The 14,815-nt window shown below is 45.2% G+C and overlaps 1 protein-coding gene and 1 long non-coding RNA gene across 11 annotated transcripts in view; one reads left to right on the top strand and one right to left on the bottom strand.

The window, feature by feature from the left end:
• The window catches only part of LOC122842662 (cullin-9), a 30,033-nt gene that overhangs the window by 8,860 nt on the left and 6,358 nt on the right, over window positions 1-14,815 (top strand). For all 4 annotated transcript variants that reach the window (XM_044136733.1, XM_044136732.1, XM_044136730.1 and 1 more), the window contains 5 exons: window positions 13,180-13,316; window positions 13,406-13,588; window positions 14,073-14,230; window positions 14,304-14,502; window positions 14,590-14,758. In XM_044136733.1, the coding sequence (XP_043992668.1) occupies window positions 13,180-13,316; window positions 13,406-13,588; window positions 14,073-14,230; window positions 14,304-14,502; window positions 14,590-14,758 (846 nt within the window). The remainder of the gene's footprint in view (window positions 1-13,179; window positions 13,317-13,405; window positions 13,589-14,072; window positions 14,231-14,303; window positions 14,503-14,589; window positions 14,759-14,815) is intronic.
• On the bottom strand, window positions 1,063-5,282 carry LOC122842669. 7 transcript variants are annotated; one of them, XR_006372599.1, is made up of 9 exons: window positions 4,426-5,282; window positions 3,885-3,936; window positions 3,768-3,812; window positions 3,636-3,696; window positions 3,487-3,548; window positions 3,241-3,292; window positions 3,011-3,037; window positions 2,746-2,917; window positions 1,063-2,667 (listed from the first exon to the last, which is right to left on the bottom strand). It is a non-coding gene; the product is annotated as an uncharacterized LOC122842669 (long non-coding RNA). The 7 variants fall into 7 exon arrangements; XR_006372601.1 differs by having other exon boundaries at window positions 3,898-3,936; XR_006372597.1 differs by having other exon boundaries at window positions 3,885-5,282.

Raw genomic sequence — 14,815 nt, 5'->3', positions numbered from 1 at the left:
AAACAACCAAAAATAAAAATAAAATTGATTCTTGAATAAAAACACCAAAGTGTAAATAAATACTGGATTCAACCAAAAGAGTTCAGATTATGAAGTCTGTAAACCATATTGTCCTTCAGTAATCATTAGATTTAAATAGAGAAGATGGAACATCGACTACCTGATGCAATAGTTCACACTACACGTTAGTTCACTCCTACATTTTCCCCTTAAGACAATCTGAGAACGTTGATGTTCTCAGATTGTCTCTTGTGGTTTCATAACCGATCATCCTGTAGTGTGTGGTGTGTTACGGTAGATCTGTGGCGCTCGATCTAAATCAGGGGTATTCCCCACTGGGAGCTTAACGCAGCCTGTTGAATGTGACAGGTAGCCAATCAGAAAGCCGGATTCTCCTCCTGCTTTCTGAGGGGAAATTACAGAGGGGAATCCCAAACAGCTGACACGGAGCAACCCGAAGTCCAGCGGACATTGGAGATGATATGTGGAAACAACATTAATGTTTATAAAACATTTGGTGTAAAGAATATAGAAATGATGAGGGGAGGAGTTGGAGCCAAATTGGTACCAGTTGATGAACCCGGTAACTTTTCAGCTGTTCTTCGTTAACGTGACATAAAAAGGTTCTAATGATTTTCATTCAGTCAGGACGTTACGCTGACACTAGAGCCACATGCACTGCAGGTAGATTGTAGTAAAGCATTGATTAATGCCTGGTTTTAAAATGACTTCACTGGACTTGGAGCCATTATTTTGTGCCCATTGTTGGACACCACACGGCCCGATGGAACCCGATGGAACCCGATGGAACCGTTCTACCTAGGATTTCTGTCGGCTAATGTGTGATCTCTCAGGTTTTGAAAATGGGCCGACAATCGGCCGACAGCTCTAAGATGGTGTAGTGTGAACTGGACATTACACTGAGGAAATGAGGAAGGGAGGGTTAGTGGAGAGCAGCGGAGTTGAACCTTTTTTTTTTTTCCCCACCAGGGGGTCTTTTTGTGGCTCTAGTGTCCCTTATACCACAGCAGGCTGACAGGAAAGGGGGAAGGAGAGGGGGAAAGACATGCGGCAAATGTCGTCGGGTCCGGGAATCGAACCCGTGACGGCCGCGTCGAGGACTGAGGGCCTCCAAACGTGGGGCGCGCTAACCTCTACGCCACCGGAGCACGCCCCAGTTGAGCCTTATAAGTCAGGTCAATTTAACCTCATCTTGTCATGAGGTTAAGATGAAGATCCGACAGGTTGGGATACTGATTTGACAGGTTCATGGTCTGACCAGTTGGGTTACTAATTTGTGATCTGACGGTCTGGGGTACTCAGGGTTTCCCTCAGTGTATTATAAGCGTGGCAGATAGCCAGACTTTACCCCACCAGGCTAAGTGTTGCTTGTTTTAGTTTTTATAGTTTTTAGAAAAAGAAATTGCTTACTTTTTTTTTTTTTTTATTCTAAGCTGGACTGCAACTGTTTCTGTTTTGCTGAGCGTTTTACCGGAGGAGCAGAATTATTCCTAAAAGATCTGTTTATAGTTGATGCACTAAATGGGCCACAAAGCCGGGAGCGCAGACCAGTCACACTGCTGGCGCTTCTTTGCACTGCCCCGTGCTGTCGCTGCTTCATGTCTGAAGTTTACTTCGGTGCAGATTGCACGCACCTCCTTTTGCTCAAACTGGACACAGGTAGGTCAATATGGATATTTACATCAACCCCCTGTGAGAAATTATGTTTCTTTGGAGAACTCTACATCAAGGTAGGAAATTAAAACCCACTGCGTTAGCTCTGCTTGTGCAGCTCTATGGTATAACCCGGAGTCGCTCTTTCAGAGGTGCGCATTGAGTGAATTATTTTTGTGAGCAAAGAATTATGTGCTGTGTTTACATCTCAACTTGCTGCCCAGCGCCTGCTTCTGTTCCTGCACTGATCAAGTTTATGTATGTGGTCCCGGTTGGCCGGTGCATTAATGGTTAAGTCAGATGTGGGCAAACTACGGCCCCCAGGCTTTTTAATCCGGCCCGCCGAACTTGTCCAAATTATAGTAAAAACCCAGGGATGTGTAAAAACCTCATTCATTTCCCTTTCCCCTGCAATACCCTCGTTTCCCCGATAGACGGCGCACTAGTCTAGACACATTGACCTTTGTTGGAGTGTAACTTTCCAGCTGCCATTTCCCCCCTTCGGTAAAAATGAGCGGACCAAAGAAAAGAAAAGTGGACAGTGGGTGCCAAGTGTTTAAAAAAAACAACTCTATGAAAACTAAATAATGTAAATCAACTGAGCTACAACAAAAGGAACTTTCAAAAATGTACATAATATTGAAAGAACACATTATGAAAAAGGATCCCTGCACAAGTCAAAAGGTAAATATTCTTTAGCAGAAACTATTTAAAATGACATGTCACAAAAAAAAAAAAAACTAAACAACGTGTGACGACTGAAATGTGTGACAGATTGTGGAAAGCAACTAATATTCTCCTTGCATTCAGTGTTGACGTTCAGGTCAGGGTCCAGAAGACCCATCACAGTAAGAAGGAGGGATCTCTCCTGGTCTTCCACTGCCGGTGAAGCCCACAGTCTTTATATCACCGGTGGCAGGAAGAACACGTTACAACAGCAAGAGGAATCCGGTTTTCTGCCTGGAATGACTCTGAAAATTTCCCCCAGTTGATCTGTTAATGAAAAATCGATTTCATATAGTTAAAATCTAATTTCACATGTTTAGGTGAAAAACAGTCAAAGGTCCTCACCGTCCAGCCAAGCAAAGTGAGTCTTCTTCCTGAAAACCGGGTCAGACACAATGAAAGGACCTGCAGGTCAATGCCAAGGTGAGGTCAGCTGTGTCTCCTGGGTCAGAACCTGGGTCAGAACCTGGGTCAGAACCTCCACCTGGACAACAGCTTCAAGTCCATGCAGAGGCATCTGGAAATAAAAAACAAATTAATACAGAAACAGGTGCATTGCAAGACTGTGAAACAGGAAGAATGGCTCTGACACATGATGGATGAATCTGACCTGTGAGGTTGGTGGTATCCTTTGTACCTGCATGGTGAAGAGCATTAAATAATAATTAATACTTTATCTCTCTCAGTATCTTATCCTTTCATCTCTAATGGTATAAAAAATGATGTCCAAATAATGAATTAAAATTATTATTTATTTAAATCATTTAGGGTTTTAGTCTCAATTGCACATAAAGATACAAAAATCAACATTACTAGTTATGTGTAAATTTAAAAATGAACCTCAATTTGAGCCTCGCCTGCTTTGGGATCAGTGTGGCCATCAGCACACAGTCTGTAAAAATACAGATATGTTCTAAGTGAAAGATGAATGCAAGTCCAAATAACATCAAAACTGCTTCAACCCTTTTAATTCTTCTATCCTGATTTTCTTTCAGACTTAAAAAAAATAAGCATAGAACAAAAGTACACTGTGAATGGACATAATACAAATTACATGATTTAAAACTACAAAGTGATGAATTTTACCTCACATTTTGCCTTCATCAACTTTTTTCTGCTCTCTCTCCTTTTGTTGTTCTTCTCTGAACCTTTTAAAAAGGACAAATTGAAGGTTTTCTTAAAAAACTGACAGATGTGTAACATGACGTGGTACAGAGCACCATTATTGTTCTGACCTCACAGGGACGTTTCTTAAGAGAGAGAGAGAGACCATCTTCATATTGTCATCATATCATCCTGTGGACATCATAGGTTCACATTTAATGAAATCTCCAACAGAAAGTATAAACTCTCATCTGTTTCCTTACCTCACTGAAATCACATGATGCTCCCATCACAAAGTACAGTGCACACTGTTGGGAAAAATGTGATTATTACATCTATAAAGACCATACAACAATATGGTGGGTGGAAGCGGATGTTACCATGACTACAAACATTAAAACAGTTGCTGGACAGTCCTTGTTCAGGCAATCCCTGTTGAAAAAGGTTTTTACACATCAGGAAATATACATGTTTGAATTAATCACTGTATATTCTTTAACATTATTGTTACTGTTTTGTAGGATTTAATAATTAATTTTCAAACTCACAATGGCTTCCAGATACTAATATATATTCTGCAAAAAATTAATTGAAATTGTAAAAGTGACACCTGCCCTCAAGCAGCCAAGGGCAGGTGTTCACTAATTAGATTTACTCAATTACTCTGCAACTTTTGACAAAATAAAAAAATTAATTAATTAAAATTAGGACTATTTTTCCATGTTATACTCTTGAGTAAATTTTTTTGATATGCAACCTAATGCAAGTAACTTAACTGAATGAAGAACACATTTTAATCCATAAAGAAATAAAACACGATACACAAATAAATGTTTGTTAGGTTTCTTCTTCTTTAACACTAGAAAACTGGTAAGTATGTAAAAAAAATATTTTAGATTCTTCAAGTGTAGTTCTACATACCGTTATGTTGAACCATAGCAGTTTGTGCTACATGGTTCTGTACCTTCTACTCATCGGCACTGTATGAGCAAAGAGGAAGACAATGTTTATCGTAGCAATACGGGAGAATCTCCTCTCTGTTCCGAATGTTGCAAATGGATAGGTGGATCTGTTAGTTTGAGTATAAAATACATTTCTCAATTAAACATGTTATCTACTTTACTATTTTTATCTAATGTTGTCCTGCAGGATAATAATTTGCTACATGCTAAAATTAGCCTTCCCCATATGAATTACGAATTTCACTAGTTTAGAGCTGTTAATTATATTTTCAACCTAATCTAGAAAAGCGTATTGATTTACTATGTGAAAAAATTTTAAGAAGGTAAAATTACCTTTTCTTGACTTTGTGGGTTTTGTTGATCGTGTGCCGAACACCAGTGGAAGAACCTCTTAAACTTTTTTCTTTCTTCGTTTCCTCCTAACCCCGCGTCTTTAAGGTATTTATACTAGTGATTATGAAAACAGCGCCCCCTTCATTTCCGGAATGCAATAGTCCAATTTTCACATAATGTATGGGACTGACGGAAGGGTCCGTCCCCGCCCCTTTCTGTTTGCTGCAGCGAGGTCCTTCTCGGTGCGCAGTGTCCGTCTCTACGCAACCGCTACGTTCAGCGTCGGTCCGCAGCGTTCTGGGGTCCTTTAGCTCCCGCCACGACCATGTAGCTGACCTTAATATTTTCTGTGTTTTATTTTGGTCATTAATGTTAAACTTAGTGTTGTGTGTATTGTCGCGCTTTTGGTTTCCAGGGTAACGGAGGCGTTGGTGTAGGTCAGTGCTTCTCAATTCCAGTCCTCAGGCCCCCCTGCTCTGCATGTTTTAGATGAGTCCCTACTTCAGAACAGCTGATCCAAATGATTGCATTACCTGTTCTGCAGGCATCAAGTACTGCAGAAGCCTGTTAATCACTCATAGAGTCAATTCAGGTGTGTGGCAGCAGGGAAACACCGAAAACATGCAGGGCAGGGGGGCCTGAGGACTGGAATTGAGAAGCACTGGTGTAGGTGAAGATACGCGACAAAAAAAATAGAAAAAACCTCTTGCATGAACTTTACTTCTTTCAGCAACAGATGAATTACAACGACAACCAAGTTCTTATGTAAGAACCGTGTCGCTTCTGGTCTCTAGCTCTGGCACAGACAGCGCTTAGCAATATCCGGGCAGTGAGAACCATAACAACAGAACATAAACATCGAGTCTCGTGATACTCTTTTTCTCTCGAACTGTGTTGCATTTAATGACCTAACTAGGCTCGGAAAACTAAAATAAAAACTACGAAACCAAGCTTAAGGTCTAATAAAGTTGAACCTTCTTTACACTATCCCCCCTTTTAGGAATACTGAGTCCCTTCAGTACAAGTTATACAGCCAAAATTGAGAAAGAAGTGGTAGTTATAAGAACGTAACTACTGAAATGTATATGCCATAAGGGCAAGAAAACATAAACCAAGTTATTTAAATTCTGCAATTCTAACATTCAACTAACTCACTAACTAAACTAGTGCCTAAATCTCTGCGGTCTTTTGACTAGACGACCACTAGATGTTTTAACAGTCTTTTCTGAAGAATTTGAATCCCCCTGTCTTTCATCTGGCTGGCATCCTGGATCCTTGGGCTGGAGGTCTTCATCCTGATCATCTGACAGCGGTAGTAGAGGAACCAGGGGAATATCCTCTTCTGCTGGTTAAAATTCTTGGTCTTGGCAATTCTTAAGCAGTCTGCTTCTTTGGCGTAAAACCCAGACTGGTATCACGTCACTGTCATACGGCTTGAGCCGATCGTGGTGCATCACTGTCTTGTGCTTGGGACCTTGTATTTCATACAGCACAGGACCACGGGAAGCTGCAATAATTAACGGGCCTTCCCATAGCTTCTGAAGCTTAGTGCTTAACCCTTTCTTCTTTGAATCATCTCTGACAAACACCAGATCTCCTACACTGTAGAAGTGTTCTTTGGCCCGGAGGTCATGCACCTTTTTCTGCCGCTCTTGTGCAGTGCGAAGGTGGTCTCTTGCCAGTTCATGAGCTTCTTTTAAGTTTTCCTCCAGGTTGTAGAGGAAATCTGCAGTTTCCAGTGCATCGACCTTGACTTTTGCAGTGCCAGACTGGATGTCTTGTGGTTGGTGGACTTCCCTGCCAAGCATAAGCCTATTGGGTGTGAACCCTGTCACTGTATGTCGTGAGCTGCGATAAGCTGCTGTGAGTAGTGGCAGTTGTTCGTCCCAGTTCTTTTGGTCCTGGTTCACATAACATCGAACCATCTGCAATAAGGTCCTATTGAACCGTTCTACTTGTCCATTGGAGGAGGGGTGGTAAGGGGTAGTCCTGGCCTTAGTTATCTGCATGAGCTTGCATACATTCCGAAACAGGGAGCTATCAAAATTATGACCTTGATCTGTGTGCAGCTCAAGTGGAGCCCCGAACCTGGCAATAAAGTCATAGACTAGCTTCCTTGCAGTCGTTTCAGCACTTTGATCAGGAACAGGAAAAGCTTCAATCCATCTGGTGAACTGGTCAATGATAACAAGAATGTATTTGTTCCCAGTCCTGGACATGGGGAATGGCCCAAGGATATCAAGATGTAGCCGGTCCAGAGGTGCTCCAACTTGGTAGCTTTGCAGTTTTGCCCTCTTTGCTGGACCTGTGATCTTGCATGCACTACAATGTGGGCATCTCTTAACAAACAGGTGAACATCTCCACCCATGCCGAACCAATGGTAGTTCTGACGCACACGATCTAGGGTTTTGGCTTCTCCTAGATGGCCAGAGTATGGAGGGTTATGGCATGATTCCAGGACTTCCTTCTGCATGGACGAGGGAACTAATAACAGCAGGTTTGGATGCTGGTCTCCAGTTCTCTCCCAGGAGTAATAGAGCACTCCTTGCCTCAATGTGACTTGAGGCCAACAGAGCCAGAACTTTCTCATTGCAGGGCTCTCCAGTGCCACTTCATCTTTGGTAGGAAGTGTCCCTGTTTATTTCCATTTGTGAAGAGCAGCGAGAACAGGATCTGTTTTCTGGAGTGTTGCCAGTTGCTCAGGACTAAGGGATTCAACCCAATTGACTTCTGGCCTTTCTGGTAGGTGCACAGATGGCTGATCACCATTACTGGTACTGCTTCTGGGCTGGATGCACCTTAAGGCTAGAGGCACAACATCATCCACGTCATCTTCAAACTTGGCCCACTGGATATGAATTTTTTGGCAGTACCTGCACCCTTTACATGGCAGATCTGACAGGTTAATCCCTGCCTGGTAACAGTCACAGTTCTCCACCTTTTCTCCTGGCATCCTTGACATGGCATCTGCATTACCATGTTGTTTGCCAGCTCGATGTTCAATCTGAAAGTCATACTGGCTTAATTCTTCAAGCCAGCGGGCTAGTTGTCCTTCAGGACATTTGAACCTAAAAAGCCAGATGAGACTGCCATGGTCAGTCCTAAGTAGAAACTTTCTACCTAGTAGATAGTGGCAGAACTGCCGTGTGAAACAAACAGCAAGTAATTCACGACGAGTGACACAATACCTCTGTTGAGCTGGTGAAAGCCGGCTACTCGCATAACTCAGAATTCGTTCCTCTCCCCACTGTACTTGTGACAAAACAGCACCAACACTGTTGTTTGAGGCATCCGTATCCAGAATGAACTTCCCTTCAGCTTGGGGATATCCCAACACTGGTGCAGTGGTCAGTTTCTCTTTGAGCCTCGTAAATGCAGACTGCTCAGTCCATAGGAACACTGTCCCCTTTTTGAGAAGAGTATGGAGGGGGCTTGCCAGCTCTGCAAAATTGGGTACAAACTTCCGGTAATAGTTACACAGCCCAAGAAAAGTTTGTAGTTCCTGCAAGTTATTGGGGGAGTTCCACTGCTGTACATCCTTTATGAGGGCTGGATTTGGACTGATTCACAATGTGACCCAAGAAGAGAACTTCTTCCTGCAGCAGATGACATTTTGCTGGTTTTAACTTTAATCCATAGCTTTGGAACCTCTGGAAAACCTGCTCGAGCCGATCCAAACTTTGGTCTACTCCATTTCCAATGACAATGATATCATCCAGGTAGATGAGAAGAGTTTCCCACTGAAGGCCCCCGAGAACGAGCTCCATTGCTCTCTGAAACGTACTTGGAGCATTGCATAGTCCAAATGGCATTCGAGTATATTCATAAAGGCCCCATTTGGTGATGAATGCTGTCTTTTCTCGATCTTTACTATCCACTGCAATCTGCCAATAGCCGGATTGAAGGTCGAGAGTAGAGAACATTGTGGCTCCACCCACAACATCAAGACATTCTTCAATCTGGGGTAATGGATAAGCATCCTTGATTGTTAGATTGTTCAGACAGCGATAATCTACGCACCATCTTACTCCTCCATCCTTTTTTCAAACTAGGACCACTGGAGAGGCCCACTCAGATGCTGATGGTGTGATTACGCCCTCTGCCAGCATTTTTTTAAGATGTACTTCCTCCTCGCCTTGAAATCCAAGAGGGGTTCTTCTCACAGGTTGGCGCACAGGTTTGGCAGACCCAGTGTCAATTTTGTGTGTTACAGCGGATAAGTAGCCATGGTCAGAGTCACTTTTAGCAAAGATGGATTGGTACGTGAGGAGTAGCTGAATGAATCGCTGTTGCTGTTCCTCACTGAGGGTCTCACTTATGGTAGCCACCAAACTTTGGAGATGCTCAGGAATGTCAGAGATTGTTGCTACCCTCCCAACCACCAGTGATGGTGCAGGCATTGCATTTGGTTTTGGTGCAAATGGGGGCAGAGGATAAACCTCAACTAGGAGTCCAAGACATACTCCTCTCTGTAACGCCACTCTCTTGGTTGAAAAATTGCACACTCTGATTGGCACCTTTGTCTTGGTGACAACAACACTTCCAGAGGCTACATTATTTGCAATGTTCAGGGGTTCCAATAATGCAGTAACCCCTGGCTGTGGGTCCTCCACTTCACCCCACACGACACATTCAGATTTGGCTGGAATGATTGAGGTTCTTTCCAGAGTTACTCTAGCCACACAGTAGTCTGAGCCATCATCTCGCACAATTTTGGAGGGGACCAATTCATCTCCAATGAAAACTTTGCCTTGGGTATAGATGACAACATCATGGGCCTTCATCAGATCCAATTCAAGGAGGACAGAATCTCTTATAGGGGCTACATGCACTTCCCAGTCTATGGATTTGGACCCTATCTGGAAGGTCACTGTGAGTCCATGTTTAGCTTTCATGCCATCTCCAACTCCTGCATTTAGTAGGTGTGTATGGTGTAGGTCTGTAGGTGCAGGGTTACCATTCAGGATTCTCTGATACAGCTCTTCTGATATCACAGTTGTCTGAGCTCCAGTATCAGCTACAGCCTGCATTGGGATACCATTTACGGTCAAAAGAATTTGCAGACTCTCACCTCTCCTTTCTGTGCAGCCAACCTGTCTGCCTTGTAGTTGGGAATCTGAGGTTGTGCTTCCATTTGACTGCAGTGGGTTGTCTATATACTTGTCACTATTGTGTCTTGCAGTCACAGGACTGGGAGCCCTACTGCAGTCCTTCCTAAAATGTCCTGTCTCTCCACACTTAAAACATGGGCCAGTTGTTCCACGATTTGGACTTGGAGTTTGAGAACGCCCTCTGCTGGGCTGCATGTGTTGGTAATTTTGTTTTCTCTCTGATATAGAGCTTTGGGCTGCCTTGGAGTTTTGGGATACAATGCTTATGGGCTGTAAATTGGCAACCTGGAGCTGTAGATTCCCCACGGTGCTAACAAGGGTCTTCACTTGTTCTGCCAGTGCAGCAAACTGGTCAGCTGTGACATACTGAGGAGTACTGACCCTGCGGGACGTTGATGCGCTGTCATCGCACATGTCCCCCTCATCAACCCATGAAATGCGCCTTGCTCTGTTTTTTACTTCTGTGTCCCGACCAACAGTAGCTCTAAAGTTATGCTCATGAGCCTCCACAAACCTTTGAGCCTCTACAAAGGAGCTTGGGTCACGATTCATGACTTCGTATGCCACTTTCTGGTTCCTTAAGCCTTTGAGGAAAGCATCAGTTGCCAATTGGTCCTGCAGCTGGAGATCTACCCCTGGATATGCAAGTGTAGTCAGGCGTCTAACCTCCTCTGCAAACTCAGCTGATGTCTCCCGCTCTTGTCAAAGTTCTCCCAGTCTTCTTCTTACTGTTGTGGGAGGGTCTTTTTTCCCAAAGCGTTGAGTGAGTTGTTCAACCAAGAGAACATAATCTTCCCTTGTGCGCTCTGGTAATGAGCAGATGTAGCGTACTGCAGCTCCTCTCAGACACTCGTGCAGCCTGTCCACTCGTTCAGCAGCACTCCATCCGTGTTTTCTGGCTTGGCGTTCGAATGGCATCAGAAAAGAGTCCCAATCTTCATCTCCTTCATATGTGGCTAATTTAGGCCTCTGAAGCTCTGAACAGTTGTTATAATAGCCTCCAGTATTATTTTGCCTTCTTTCATTGTGGTAGGTAAAAGTGTGTGGGACCTCAGGTTCACTGTCCCTAGTGTCTCTGTGTCCTGGGTCAGGTCCAGGGTTGGTGGTTCGTCTCACTGGGCCTGAACTTTGTGATCTTTGATGTATAACCTCCAGCTCAGCGGCAAAAGGAGTGTGAACACGTGGTCTAGTTGTCACATCCAAAGAGGCATGTGTTTCACGTGCAGACCTTTCTCTTGTAGAATGCACTGGAATCAAGTCATCACTCCTCTCAGGAATAGTATGTGATGCTTGGGTTTGTTGTACAGTTGATTGTCCCGTTATGTGTGAAAGTACAGGAGCCAACATCATTTGAAAGTGTCTTGTTTGTTGATTTTGATTTTCCAGCACAGCTTGTAACCACTTTGGAGGTGTGTCTGCCTCTCCAGGGCCTGCTGTAGCACCTTGTAAATCCTCTGTCATTTTATTTATTTATTTTTCCGTTGGCAAGTTTTTTGCTTGCGCTCTTATTGTGAAGGGTTGGACTGGAAGTGCTACGCCGCAATAATGTAGCAGCTTATTACTGTCTCAGTGCGGTATATTTTTTTTTTCTTTTTAGTTGTAGCTTGTCTTTAAGTTGTAATTAGTTCAGGATGGGCTTGGATATTATCTTTGCGATTGGATTCACTCACAAGAGTCCTGTAGATGATCCCACTTCTGACACCAGTTGTCGCGCTTTTGGTTTCCAGGGTAACGGAGGCGTTGGTGTAGGTGAAGATACGCGACAAAAAAAAAATAGAAAAAACCTCTTGATGAACTTTACTTCTTTCAGCAACAGATGAATTACAACGACAGCCGAGTTGTTCTCATGTAAGAACCGTGTCGCTTCTGGTCTCTAGCTCTGGCACAGACAGCGCTTAGCAATATCCGGGCAGTGAGAACCATAACAACAGAACATAAACATCGAGTCTCGTGATACTCTTTTTCTCTCGAACTGTGTTGCATTTAATGACCTAACTAGGCTCGGAAAACTAAAATAAAAACTACGAAACCAAGCTTAAGGTCTAATAAAGTCGAACCTTCTTTACAGTATGACAGGCGTTTCTATCGGACAGTTATGTATCGGTTCAGTACGGGACGCGCATTTAACGGCCAAATATGGGACTCCGTATTTTACGGAATGGGTGGCGACCTGATTCAGGGCTGCTGAGGAAGTTTTAGGGTGCTAAAGCTCCACTAAAACAGGGCTAGAATCGCCACTGGCTGAAACTATTGAATCAAATTTAGCAGCATTGATAATATAAATAAACAAATGTTGCATTTATATGTCTGTGGTCTTTGTTAAAATATTAGCATTCATGGGGCCCTGAAGCCCTGGGGGGGCGATGGGGCTCCATATGGAGTAAACAGAAGAGCAAATAGCTGATATTCATTGTGATTGTATTTAAGACTCTGTAGTTGTGGGTTTAAATAGTGTTTGACAGACAATGTCTTCCAGTAACATCTTGTAATACAAAACCACGGTGGACCGCCTCAAACCCTTGGTACTGATCCGACGGGTTTCATACTGGTCCGATGGGTTTCATACTGGTCCGACGGGTTAGTGATCCAATGTGGACGTTACTGTTCCGAGTACATATCAGTTAATTATCTGATGGGTTGCGTTATTGAGTCAATGGTTTGGATAAGTGATCCAACTGGTTCAGGTACTGATCCGATTTGTTCATCATGTGAACTCAAAGTGGGGCGGAATGAGAAGTCCCTCGCCCCCGGGGCAGTTTGGAGACTAAAGGAGTTTGTTTTGTTTGCAGAGGTTCTGAACCGGAGCAAAGAGCTGAAGAGTGAGTATGAGCTTTGGTTCTGAAGCCGTTTGTTTTTTCTTTTGCTCTCATTTCATTGGTCCCGATGAGGCCAGGATCCTGGCACGGCTCCCCCTGCTGGATGGAGAACACTGAGTGGGTTGTCAATCTGCCGACTTGACACAAGAGGGCGCTGATCACTAAAACTAAAACCCTGCAGGTGTAAAGGCGTCCAGCAGGGCGAGCCTGAATCCACCAAACCACTCAGCTTTGTTCAGATGTGGCCATGTTTTTCTTTGAGTTTCAACCACTGAGCTCCTCCCACGGGGGTCCCTGTTCTGACCCGGTTCTGACCCGGTTTCCGGTGAGAGGGAAGCAGAGGAAGGAGCCGCAGCCTGGCTTAATTTTACTTGTTTCTTTGTGTTTGTGGCTGCAGTTTTCTGTTTTTCTGCCCCGTTCCATTCAACAACCCTTTGCCGTTTGTCTTCTAGATGGTAAAGAAGGTAAAAACAAAGACTCCTCTGCTGCCTCCTCTTCATCCTCCTCATCTTCATCCAAGCCTAAGGTGAAGACTAGCAGCAGCATTGCAGGCATCGCCCTCTGTTGGCAGGGAGTGGTGCAGCGGCAGGTAAGGCCACACCAATGTAAACCCTGTAATCTGTCCTGTTCAGTCATGAACTTTGAACCCTGCATGATGTGATCCACTTGCTCCACCAGGTCAAGAAGTTCCTGGAGTCCAGCTGCAGCCTGCCGGACTTTGTGGAGCGTTATCGTACTCTGTACCTGCGCCTGAAGAACGCCATGGAGGAGCTGTTCGGACAGCAGACGGCCTTCGTCCTCGCTCTGAGACACGGATTCTCTGCTGCGCTGCTGCAGCTCTCCATCCTCAGAGCCATGCACGTGAGTCCAGAACCGGTCGGGTCTAATCAGGAGGGTCCGGATCAAGGGCCCCATCCTGTGATCACCAGAGAGGACGGGTCCAGCCTGTCCTGCCGTCTCTGATCAATGGATCACCATTTCTTTCACTCTTGTCTCCAACCACCGGTCTGTTTCTGCGGACATGTCTGTGTTTAAACCAGCGTCCTTCGTCCTCACTGAACCAGACGGCAGTTCTCTTGTGTTTGAGCCTCTGTCTACGGAGCAGCTGTTTATTTTGTCCAGAGTGGACATCTGAATGTCCTCAGTCTCTCCAGCCACTGATGGGAGACAGTGATAATCCAGGACTAACTCAGATTTAATCCAGGTTAATTTAAGACAGGCTTTTCCAGGCTTTTCCATGCTTTTCCAGGCTTTTCCAGGCTTTCTGGTCGCCCCTCACTTTGTGCCAGTGAGGCTCAGGTTTCCAGAGTCTGATAGCTCCTTTCTTCACTTCCTGTGTCTCCAGGTCAGTGAGCGTTTCGCTCAATACATCGACCACATGATCCAGGCCAGCGCGGCGCCCTCTGGTGGAGTGGAGACTCTGCAGCGTCTGCAGCAGTTCCTGGAGCCGATGCTCTTCCTGTCGGGCCTGGAGCTCGCCAACACCTTCGAGCATTTCTACAGGTAAGAATGCCCCAGCAGAACCGGCCCGGTTCCGCAGCAGCGATGAGACTCCGCCCCCCTCCCACCTGTGCAGGTACTACCTCGGGGACCGGCTGCTCGCCCAGGGCAACGTGTGGCTGGAGAGCGCCGTGATCGACCAGATCGGCAGCTGCTTCCCGAGTCGCTTCCCCCAGCAGATGCTGAAGAACCTGAGCGAGTCGGAGGAGCTGCAGCAGGAGTTCCACCTGTACCGGCTGCAGCAGCTGGACCGTCATCTGCAGGAGCAAGACCAGGTAGGGGCCGCGGGCAGCAGGGGGGCAGCAAGGGGCCCCGCCAGGCTCCAGCCTCCTCCTTCCTTTGTCCTTCTCTTGTTGCCACAGGTCATGGAAGACTGGGAGGAGTCCGAGGAGGAGGCGGAGGTCCAGGTTCTGGTTCTGTCTCCACGGTGCTGGGCCGTGTCTTCGGGCTGCTTCCTGGATGAACCGGCCAAACATTTTCCAGCTGAGCTCTGCTCCTACCTGAACCACTTCACCCAGTTCTACAGCCACAGTGAGTTCCAGTTCAGCCAGTGAGGCCAGACACTGGGTGAACTGGTTTATCTCTGCT

Source organism: Gambusia affinis, linkage group LG13, assembly GCF_019740435.1.
Source record: "Gambusia affinis linkage group LG13, SWU_Gaff_1.0, whole genome shotgun sequence".
In the NCBI taxonomy this organism is placed as follows: Eukaryota; Metazoa; Chordata; class Actinopteri; order Cyprinodontiformes; family Poeciliidae; genus Gambusia; species Gambusia affinis.
The sequence above is the reverse complement of the archived record's forward strand: the minus strand, read 5'-3'. Positions and strand labels throughout refer to the sequence as shown.